Genomic DNA, 12,026 nt, shown 5'->3' with positions numbered 1-12,026 from the left:
CCTAGTGGGCCAAGCCAATATTTCCTTTTCTCTAAACTAAAACTGGGGAAATGTGTATAATGTTCTGGGCTTCAGTACAGTGTCGATCTCCTGAAGACATGATTTTATTTCAGAATTCCTTGAGAGAAACAAATGCCTGGTTAGGCTTTGTGTATGTTATGTGTGCCTTCCTTGGGTGAAGCCAGGTTTACAGCTATGTTGTTATTATGCTGTTTGTTACTTTTGTATGTTATGTTGCAGCTATTTAAAATAGTTTTGTCAATTTGTTCTGGTCTGAAATAAATTGGCCCTTTGAAACATATTTTTGTCTTTGTGTGTTGTATGTAGACCACATGGCTTAGCAAAGTTCAGTGATGCAAATGCATTTAAGTTGATCAACAGATTGTATTATTCTCCAGTGCAATAAGAGTACTGAAATGAAATGCATTAGTGGGAGCCTTAAAAAAAAAGAAGAAAAAAATAAGTAATTAAATAGTTATTTTTCACAGAAACGCATTACTTTTTGGTGTAAGTAACTGGGTTAGTAACTGAGTTACTTTTGAAATAAAGTAACTAGTAACTGTAACTAGTTACTGATTTTCAGTGATTAACCCAAAACTGAAACATCTTTAAAATAAAATAAAAATGTGTTCTTGAATCTCATAATGATTATGAACGATAAGCAAAATTCCCCAAAAAGTACAGTTCCCCTTTAAGACGCACTGTCGATTTATGAGAAAAGTTCAAGGATTTTAAGTGCGCCTAGTATTCCGATTTTGAAGCAAAATATGTAACCTAATTAGTTTTTTATTGAAGTACCACTTTTTTCCTCAGGAGTCAATAGTGGGTAAACATTGGTATGTGTGTAGTTTTGAAAATAGTTATTTAAACCAGTGTTCTCTGGTTGCAATTTTAAATTGAATATTTCACTATGACCAACATAACGCTACAAATTGGTAGCTCATTCAAAATAAGTAAGAATTAGTTTTCTTCTAACAAGACATGTCACCATTCCAGTTATATGCCTCCAACTTAGTCTAAAAATATACTTGAAAGGACTCATGGGTTGTACGGTCTTTGCTGTCATGATTACATGAACACACACTTTCACACAGACGGAGAAAATATACACACTTTCCTACTCTTGTCCAGAGCACAGCTCGCCATTTCCCCCAGCTTACTATTTTATGCTAAGCCGAGCTAAGCCTCATCCATATCTGGCCTCTCATCTGCAGCATCTTCCAGCAAGAAAGCGAGAGAAAGAAAGGTTTATTCCTCCGAAATGTCAAACTATTTCCCCCAAGTTTAATTTCTAGCAATGTGTAAGGGTCTGCTGGGCAAAACTCATGTGAGGGCCTTGGCAAAGATGCACTAGTGTTCATTACAGGAACAATGACTTTAATGGCATTTCATCACATATCAACATATGGCTTCATATGTACAATATCATTTCAAATGATTTGACACAAATAAGGCATTTCAAGTATCGAAAACAACCTACTGGTGTCACATACAGTATTTGGCAAGTCGATCATTTTCAGGGAGTCTGACACGTTACCAAGTTGGTAAAGCTGTTTGAGAGGTGGTCAAAGGCATACAGGAACCATAGAAACTAATGTTTAAACACACAGCACCAAGACACACAGGTTTCACTTGCACGTTATCTCCCTCCCAATGTATCTGTTCAATTATTCCCATCGTTCTTCAAACTTTGCCTGCTTGGGGGTTTGTGACTGCATTCCGGACTCAACACCACCATAAAGAAAACTCTGGTACACGATAACAGACAAAACGGTTTATGTACAAATTTGTCTTCACACAATATAAAAAAGAAAAGAAAAACCTGAGGGCTGTCGACTAATTGACTTGCTCCTCTGTGGCCCGGGGCTTGGTAGTAAACGCCTGTTGACAGACGTCTGAGGAAGGATGTGAGGCAGTCTCCTGATTTGACTCCACACCCAGCGACACGTTCCATCTCAAAGTTGGAAAAAGTGACGGAATTATATTTGTAAGGAGGTTATGATGATGATCCCGCAGCCAGCCTGGAGCATCGGTATCGTCAGCAGCCTTGGGCTGGATGTGCATTATGTATTCTACAACTTTTTACACTTGAATCTGAGCAGTGTTCATGTCTTAAAGCAACAGTAAGTTTGTTGAATGTTTGCTGCTTGGTCCTGACGCAGTGCTGAAAGGAGGGAAAAAAAACAACTTTTGGAATCATTTAAACATGACAATATGATTATTAGAGTCCATGTGAAGCAATATCCAGGCCCACAGATCTTTATCACAGGAAAAAATTGAATAAAAACACTGATAATAAAATGACAATCCAATCCAAGAAGGTTGCAGCACTGAGGGCAAGTCTGTGTCTTTCAATGAGGGATTATGGTTCGATATCACAGCAAGATTTAAACAATATCTCTTTAAAGACGCTTAAAATAGTCAGAGACCAGATCGATCCATTTCAATGCATTTTAATGCTTTGGTGTCATGCTTAGCTAAAGCTCATAAGTACTAAGTTATTGCTTCACTGAACCACACACCTCAACAGTAATACGGTAGTAGTAATGTTTGAATACAAACTCACTGCCCACGTCATTCCACAATCAAAACATATAATGCATACAAATTATGTAAAATAAAGTCAGCCTCTACAAATACAACAATGCTCAGTTTCAGATGATTGGATTTATTAATTTACCAATATGTTTGTAATTACAGTATTTGTGATTGTAGCTTGCAGTGGTATAAACCTGCACTGCATTACACTAATAACTGGTATATTGGTACCTCAACTTAAGAGTGCCCAACCTAAGAGTGTTTTGAGATAAGAGCTGTTTCTTGGCTAAGTGTTATACTTTACGTTGCAAGAAAATAATCCACTCTCTAAGGTAAATGCTGTATATTATTATTACATTACTTGATACAACTACTGTAGTTGTTTATACTACATTTAATTGTGTTGGTTTTCCATACAATATTCCGTATGTAAAAGTTGTTTTCTTTTTAAAGGTATGTTATATGTTGAAATTGCAAGTCAAGTACTAAGTGAATTGATTTTAATTCATTTCAATAGGCAACGTTGATTTGAGATACAAGTGTTTTGAGTCAAGAGCTTCGTCACAGAACCAATCAAGCTCATAAATTGAGGTATTACTGTATTTTGACATCTGTCAACTACATGGTGAGTGATATTAATAATGTGGAACAATATGACACCATGTTCACCTAGTATGATGCAGTAACATTTTGGAGCCTGTGCAAAACAAATCAATACCACTTTGACAGTGCCAATCAAAAATTAGGCATTAATATATTTTTAAAAATTATATTCATCAATACAACTCTTCTATTGGATCTCTTTGGATGTATACGAGTCAGCTTAATGTTCTGTCCAACGAGTGTATTTTGAGATACGAGCTGTCTCTCAGCTTTTGTTATGCTTTAAGTTACAAGCATAATTTGAGTTAAGAGACAAAAAACCCAAAACTTGTTATATTAATTAAAATTAATTTAAAAATTCTAGTATGATGTTTCAATGGTCAAATTCAAACTAAATGTAAGCTTATTGATTACAGTGGAGAATGTGATTGCAAGCTCGAGACACAAGTTTTAGTGAGAAGAAAATGACCAGGGTATTGAAACGTTGGAAGACATACTTTCATGCATTATGGATTATGTTATGCTAATACTACACGATACATGATATAAAAAACAAAAAACACTAATAAAAATATCAAACATAAACAATGATGTATTCCATGACCAATGAATACAACGTATTTGGTTGTTGTTGTTTTTTAAATCTGAATATTTGATGCATTATGGAATAATGTATTTATATAGGCTATATAATTCTATGTTTAGAAATGTACACGCAGGTACTTACAACTTAGTTAATGTTAATACGGATTTTAATTAATTTCATGTTTTCTTTTGAGTTACTACATTGGTGATTGAGCTCGTAAGTTGAGGTACCAAAGTATATTAATCTTGAATGAAAATGTATTATATCTGTAATTATTTTTATTGTCATAAATGAGACAGCAAACCTGCAATTCAACCTGTGCACCTTCAGCTGCATTCTTTCTGCAAATCTTCAGTATGTAGATGTTGTGTATGGCTGAGTGTTCTGCAAAAAAAAAGAAGATGTAATGGTTAGTCAGACTGTGATATCCACCATAGAATTCAATGCTAAAACATTTTCCTTGCTGCAGTACATTTCTCTGCTTTAACGTCTTGTTTCCTGCGGTCAAGTGAGGTTATCTTACCCTCGTGGTTTTGATCTTGTTGCCTGCATAGCACATCCAGCCTGAGTTGTCAGGGAGCGTCTTGCATTCTTCTCCCTCCAGGCAAGGCTCCATCTCACACCACCACTTCCCAATTACTATTGACGCTACAGGCAACAAAGGCAACAGAGACAGTAATGCAGGTGCCTAACAAACTGCAAATCTGGCTGGCCAATTCAGGCACTTCATAATGAAAGTGTTTTTTCCAAGACGACACCATGGCAACCTGGCTAGTAATTCTTCCAGTACTTATGTCAACTTTTCAGAGATCATTATTCTGTACTTCCTCTATAAATGCAGGTTTCTATTGAGTGAGTGGATTGGTAGGTGTGATTGTGACTTGAGTTTAATGCGACCCACATTTTTGCCATGGGGGGAGAAAATTGCCTTAAATACAGGGGAAGTAGACAGTAAATGGGTCATAATGTGTAATGGTGGGAGTTTGTCAGAAACGAGATCGACAGACTTTCAATTGCCGCGGCCTGCTTGTAAATTGCAGGAATATATGCAAAATGGATTAATGATCAAAAGGTATGAGTGAGAGGCTTTGAAAAAGACAAGTGCAGTTTTACTTGCCCACGAATTTCACTTCCCCCAGTGCCACAGACGTTTGACATAGTGTACAACACAATAGTAAATACATATCCACAAGCTTCTCAAGCAATGTTTCACACTTATTGTCATTTGTCAACATTCTTCCCCCCCAGAGTGCTACACACAGTCTCACTATCTGCTGTCAGCGCCTCAAATCAAATGTGACATAATCCCAGGTACATCTGATTTTATCTGGGACAAGGCATTGCTTGACAAACAGAGGCTGTTACTCGAAAAATAAACCTGTGTATTTTTATTTTTTTACAACGCTCTGTTGTCTGAAAGGATGTCACACCTACAATTACGTATTATGAGTTGAATTGTGTAAGGTTAGAATCTAAGATGTATAGGGTGCCGAATGTAAAGAAATCAATCTCAATAATGTAGCTGATAACTTGAATATTTAGCTTACTTTTCTTGCTTTTAGCTCACATTTTGCTCATTTTCTTTACATATGAGGTAGAAATGTAATGGTGAAGCTAAATTTATTAATGTTAAGTCAAAATGTTAAATTTAAATCTATACATTTTCAGTCCAAACATAAATATACATCTAGATAATAAGTATTAAACATAAATGTTGTATCTGAATCTGAATGTTCATTATAAATTTTCATGTATATTTAGCTTTGCACTTGGCGAGATATTTAGATTTAACATTTATATTTAACATTTGTTTTCAAAATACCAGTAGAGTGGAAAAACAAGTTGCTTCTAAATTGAATTGCTGTAAATTAAAATACTGTAGCACTTTCTGTTTTTACGATAAAAAGCTGGCATCTCAGTTGCCAGAATAAAAACAAAAACAAATTTACAGTAATACAGTAATATATTGTAAAAACAACTGTAAAATTTACAGTAAAATTATGTCGAGTAAGTTGCCAGTTTTCCGTAAAAAAATAGTGGCAATATTTCACTGTTGTCATTACCTACGAGTAGCCGTACGACGGTGTGATATACTGTACAAAATACATTGGAACGTTGGTGCCCCCTCGGCATCTGCGTAAATGTTGCAAACAGCCTTTAATATAAATGTTAAAGCTAAGTATTACATTTACATTTTAAATATAAATGTACCAGTAACAGTAGAGTGGAAAAACAAGTTTACTTTATATACTTATTTGTGCTCCATTGTATCCATTAAACCATATCCAATTGTATTTACAATCCGCAAAGTATGTGAAAATACTGTCTAAAGACCACAAAATGCCACAAATTCATATACATACATATACATACATACATATATACATATATACATACATACATACATATACATATATATACATACATACATATACATATATACATATACATACATATATATATACATATATACACATATATATATATGTATATATATATATGTCTATATATATATATATATATATATATATATATATATATATATATATATATATATATATATATATATATATATATATATATATACACATATATATATGTAAAAACAACAACCGCAGATTTTATGGTGATAAAACTGGCAGCTCAGTAAACATAATTTTACCGTAAAAAAACAGCTGTAGAGTTCTTTCAATTTACAGCAATATGTTGTAAAATTCACCGCATACTTTACCATAACATCTATTGTAGATCCACCCATGGCGTTTGTTTACATTTTGATGCTGGTGAGCTACGGTGTGTAGTGAAGCATGTTTAGCTATTCCTCGTCCTGCAGGGATGATACTTGTAAGAAACGTACTTTATTTGTCGCCATGGAGGCGAGGATTAGTGATTTAGAAGTCGCTAAAACACTGCAGAAGGCGGATGGACGTTAGGTGCTAGCTAGCTAGCCATGTCGTCCTGAGGGCATTTCAGTGTTATAACTTCACCTTCGTCGTTAGTTTTTAAGCCAAAATGCATCCGTTCTCCCTTTTCTGTCCACACACTGTGTCTGCTTGTAAGTACTCCGTGATTGTGTGCCGCCGAACATGCTCCTATGCTCGTAAAACCAGCAATGTCATGACGACGATGCGGGCGCGGAGGGTATGCGGGACCGGTTTGTTTCAGAGGCGATATAGTACCGAAAATGATTCATTAGTATCGCGGTACTATACTAATACCGGTATACTGTACAACCCTAGTCTAAGTTTAAGTATGTCGTATGAAAACTGAGGTACCACTGCACGGGTTGTGTATACGTTTGTCTTTCCTGAGCACTGCAGTTCATTTGAGTGAATGTTCAATACTCACCATCAACACATGAAGGTCTGTTTCTTGTAGTCCCAGCCACCTTCCCCGGCAAGCAAGAACACTTGACTGTTTGTGAACGCTCCTCTATACGATTCTTATTACAGCATCTGTGAGCAGCAACTACCTCACATGTGCCTCCCTCTGATAAAGACAAAAAACAACAAAACATCAAATCAGCATCTCAGGGGCGAATTATAAAAACATTTTAATTTCTTTGAGCTACTTTGATTTTTTTTTTTAGTCATAGTTGTCCTCCATTAGTTTGTGAAATGTAGTGTAAAGCATGTGTTGTGTAATGCATAAGTAATATATATTTACTGTTTAATTTCATGTCGCAAAAAGATTAAAACGTATCACAGTAACACGAATAATATGTCTGTGTCGAACGCTCTTTGAGGAACTGAAGACCCTGCAGCGTATAGATGTGGAGTGATGATGAAGAGACGTGTGAGAGTGAACAGAAAAAAAAATAAAATCTTCTATTAAGGGAGAAGAGGTCTGCTTCAGGGTCGTCATGAATATGAACAGTGGCTCCACCATGCAATTATCACCACGCTAGTGGCTTCGCCCCAAAGGATGGGACGCATGGACCGAGTTGAGTCGACCCACCTCGACCGCCAAGCCTCTCCCACCCACTGTGTTCAGACTCTCCACTCGTGAGAGCAGCGCTGCAAAAGGACCATATGTGACAATTACTGCCGCCAGCGTGACACGAGATCAAGGGGGCCGTGAGGAGAAAGAGGCGAGGGGGCAGAAAAGGTGTAGCTGGTTTATTGGCAGGAAAGGGAATTAAAGTACCAGTAGGGTGGAAAAACAAGTTGACTATATATGCATATTTGTGTTTCATTGCATCAATTAAACCATGTCCAATTGTATTAAAGGGGAACATTATCACCAGACCTATGTAAGCGTCAATATATCCCTTGATGTTGCAGAAAAAAGACCATATATTTTTTTAACCGATTTCCGAACTCTAAATGGGTGAATTTTGGCGAATTAAACGCCTTTCTATTATTCGCTCTCGGAGCGATGACGTCACGTTGTGACGTCACATCGGGAAGCAATCCGCCATTTTCTCAAACACCGAGTCAAATCAGCTCTGTTATTTTCCGTTTTTTCGACTGTTTTCCGTACCTTGGAGACATCATGCCTCGTCGGTGTGTTGTCGGAGGGTGTAACAACACGATTAGGGACGGATTCAAGTTGCACCAGTGGCCCAAAGATGCGAAAGTGGCAAGAAATTGGACGTTTGTTCCGCACACTTTACCGACGAAAGCTATGCTACGACAGAGATGGCAAGAATGTGTGGATATCCTGCGACACTCAAAGCAGATGCATTTCCAACGATTAAGTCAAAGAAATCTGCTGCCAGACCCCCATTGAATCTGCCGGAGTGTGTGAGCAATTCAGGGACAAAGGACCTCGTTAGCACGGCAAGCAATGGCGGCAGTTTGTTCCCGCAGACAAGCGAGCTAAACCCCCTGGATGTCTTGGCTCACACCATCCCTTATGCCACCGAAGATGATCAAGAGAAGAATATCGACCCTAGCTTCCCTGGCCTGCTGACATCAACTCCAAAACTGGACAGATCAGCTTTCAGGAAAAGAGCGCGGATGAGGGTATGTCTACAGAATATATTAATTGATGAACATTGGGCTGTCTGCACCCTCAAAGTGCATGTTGTTGCCAATGTATTTCATATGCTGTAAACCTAGTTCATAGTTGTTAGTTTCCTTTAATGCCAAACAAACACATACCAATTGTTGGTTAGAAGGCGATCGCCGAATTCGTCCTCGCTTTCTCCCGTGTCGCTGGCTGTCGTGTCGTTTTCGTCGTTTTCGCTTGCATACGGTTCAAACCGATATGGCTCAATAGCTTCAGTTTCTTCTTCAATTTCGTTTTCGCTACCTGCCTCCACACTACAACCATCAGTTTCAATACATGGGTAATCTGTTGAATCGCTTAAGCCGCTGAAATCCAAGTCTGAATCCGAGCCAATGTCGCTATAGCTTGCTGTTCTATGCGCCATGTTTGTTTGTGTTGGCATCACTATGTGACGTCACAGGAAAATGGACGGGTGTATATAACGATGGTTAAAATCAGGCACTTTGAAGCTTTTTTTAGGGATATTGCGTGATGGGTAAAATTTTGAAAAAAACTTCGAAAAATAAAATAAGCCACTGGGAACTGATTTTTAATGGTTTTAACCCTTCTGAAATTGTGATAATGTTCCCCTTTAACAATCCACAAAGTACGTGAAAATACTGTCTAAACCAGTGGTCCCCAACCACCGGTCCGTGACACATTTGCTACCGGGCCGCAGAGAAACATTAAATAATTTATAAACGACTGCATTTTCTCCAACTTAACTTTCGCCTGTCCCACTATACCAGGGGTCAGCAACCTTTACCACTCAAAGAGCCATTTTGACCCGTTTCACAAATTAAAGAAAACAATGGGAGCCACAAAACTCTTTTGAAATTTAAAATGAAATAACACTGCATACAAAGTTTTGTTTTGCTTTGTGCTATGTATAAACCAGGGGTCTCAGACACGCGGCCCGCACCTTAATATGAAAATGTAATGTTAGTGCGGCCCGCGAGTTTTATATGAATGGCACTTGACAGCGTCATACTTGCTAACCCTCCCGATTTTTCCGGGAGACTCCCGAATTTCAGGGCAACTATTCTCTCGAATGTCTGCTGATTTTCACCCAAACAACAATAATAAGGGCGTGCCGTGATGGCACTGCCTTTAGCGCCTTCTACAACCTGTACATACAGTGTGCCAGCCCAGTTACATGTTATATGAGGCTTCTGCAGACACACATGAGTGACTGCAAGGCATACTTGTTCAACAGCCATACAGGTCACACTGAGGGTGGCCGTATAAACAACTTTAACACTCTTACTAATGTGCGCCACACTGTGAACCCACATCAAACAAGAATGACAAACACATTTCGGGAGAACATCCGCACCGTAAAACAACATAAGCACAACAGAACAAATACCCAGAATCCCATGCATCCCTAACTCTTCCGGGCTACATTATACACCCCCGCTACCACCAAACAAACCCCCCCCCCCCCCGCACCCCCCGCACCCTCCCCCCCTCACTCCGTGCGTCGGTTGAGGTGGGCGGGGTTGGGGGGGGGGGGGGGGGGGGCGAGGTTTAGTTGATGGGGAAGAGATCTGTGGTTCCTGACGCGACGTCACAGATCATGGCTTCCTCATTATCTCTCAAAATGGCTCGGGAATCTCTGTGAGATTAATACTATTTTGATCATATCTATTTACTCGCAAACTTTGGAAGTCTTTTGGTATCATAAACCAGATATATATGATAATAGCTTCACTATAAAGGGAACTTGTGTTGTTTGACAATGAGTTGCCAGTTTGAGAAATGTGCTCGGTTTGCGTGTTATTCACTGCTTCATTTGAATATTATACACTGTATTTGATTTTTTTCACCTTGAAGCATAGAAGCATGATCTAATGTATTCCTTCCTCTAGGTTGTTAAGTTTTTATCATCCAGTCATCCCTCCAACATTTCCTATACCGCTTATCATGCTCAGGGTCCCAGGGAAGCTGGAGTCTATCCCTTCTGACTTGGGGCAAGAGGTCACCTGTCAGTTACCAAGCAGAGTTTTATCAAGCACATCATTCAATGCATTTATGTAAATGTTACCTTATGTCAGTGGTGATTTTGTGCAACGGAAAATTGGTGCAGTACCCACCATTTACAAAATAAAGTGTATTACGATTTTTCAACTTTGAAGCTGCTTTCTTATGGTCGCTTCCAGTCCCACCAATCCTTTCTTTCCACAAATCTCCATAGAAATAATACATCTTCATATTAGCCATGTGTTGTTTATCTTGATCAGATGATAAGTGTGAGGAATGAGTAAATCAAGTAGTTGAAAGCCTGGTGATGATCTACTTCCATCATGCAGGTCAAGTGGGGCTGTGCATGGTGACTAATCCCCAAAGGAGCTCACATGATGGCTCAATTACATCCTGAAGCAAACACAGAACTCTGCAGTTTGAATTAATTCTCATAATGCTTTAGGACTACAGTCCTTCTATACAAAAAGTATTGGTGTTGTACCAAAGACTTCAGTAAGAAGTAGTCTATACTTTGTGCCTGTTTTCTTCTAATTTATCTTCCAATTACATCATTATTATTGAACACTAGGGTTGCAAAGGGGTGGAAAGTCATCAGCATGCGACTGTGAATTGTTCCTGTTTGCGGATGACTCGGCCCTGCTGGTATCCGGCAAGGACAAATCACAGGTGGAAAAAATCCTCAGTGCCGAACTCTGTAGAATTTGCACCTGGCTCGCTGACAATAAGCTATCCATACACTTAGGTAAAACGGAATCCATCCTATTTGGGTCCCAAATCAACCTTAAGAAAGTCAGTGACTTCACTATTAAAGTGGGTGACATTGTTATCACCAGGAAAGATGAGGTCACCTACCTAGGTTCCATTCTAGAGGCTAATCTTTCCTGTGATAAAATGGCAACCAAGGTAATCAAAAAGGTCAACCAACTCCTCTCTGGTCAACAAAAGCACCATGAAAATTCTAGCGGGAACTCTCATTCAACTCTTTTTTGACTACGCATGCACCTCCTGGTACCCCAGCACCTCCAAAACCCTCAAATCAAGACTCCAAACATCCCAGAACAAGCTAGTCAGGTTACTTCTAGACCTCCCTCCCAGATCCCACCTCACTCCTACCCACTTCTCCAAAGTGGGCTGGCTCAGGGTGGAGGACAGAGTAAAACAACTAGTACTGAGCCTTGTCTATAAAATTCGCTACACCTCCCTGATACCGAAGTACATGTCAAACTACTTCCAGAACGTAAATGATCGCCATAACCACAACACCAGGGGGAGCGACACAAACCATGTCAAACCCAGATTCCGATCTAACAAAGGTCTTAAC

The 12,026-nt window shown here is 38.7% G+C and overlaps 1 protein-coding gene across 3 annotated transcripts in view; it reads right to left on the bottom strand.

Moving 5' to 3' along the window:
- Nucleotides 1–1,369: 1,369 nt before the first annotated feature.
- The window catches only part of LOC133622281 (chemokine-like protein TAFA-1), a 71,241-nt gene continuing 60,584 nt past the window's right edge, over nt 1,370–12,026 (bottom strand). For 2 of the 3 annotated variants that reach the window (XM_061984844.1, XM_061984836.1), the window contains exons 3-6: nt 7,076–7,216; nt 4,251–4,375; nt 4,032–4,111; nt 1,370–2,164 (exon numbers count right to left, since the gene is read on the bottom strand). In XM_061984844.1, coding sequence (XP_061840828.1) covers nt 4,079–4,111; nt 4,251–4,375; nt 7,076–7,216 — 299 coding nt within the window. In that variant the 3' untranslated portion in view covers nt 1,370–2,164; nt 4,032–4,078. The remainder of the gene's footprint in view (nt 2,165–4,031; nt 4,112–4,250; nt 4,376–7,075; nt 7,217–12,026) is intronic. The other variant, XM_061984853.1, reaches the window with a different exon arrangement.

Source organism: Nerophis lumbriciformis, linkage group LG01 (assembly GCF_033978685.3).
Source record: "Nerophis lumbriciformis linkage group LG01, RoL_Nlum_v2.1, whole genome shotgun sequence".
Taxonomy (NCBI): Eukaryota; Metazoa; Chordata; class Actinopteri; order Syngnathiformes; family Syngnathidae; genus Nerophis; species Nerophis lumbriciformis.
Note: the sequence above shows the minus strand (reverse complement) of the source record. Positions and strands in the feature narration are given on the sequence as shown.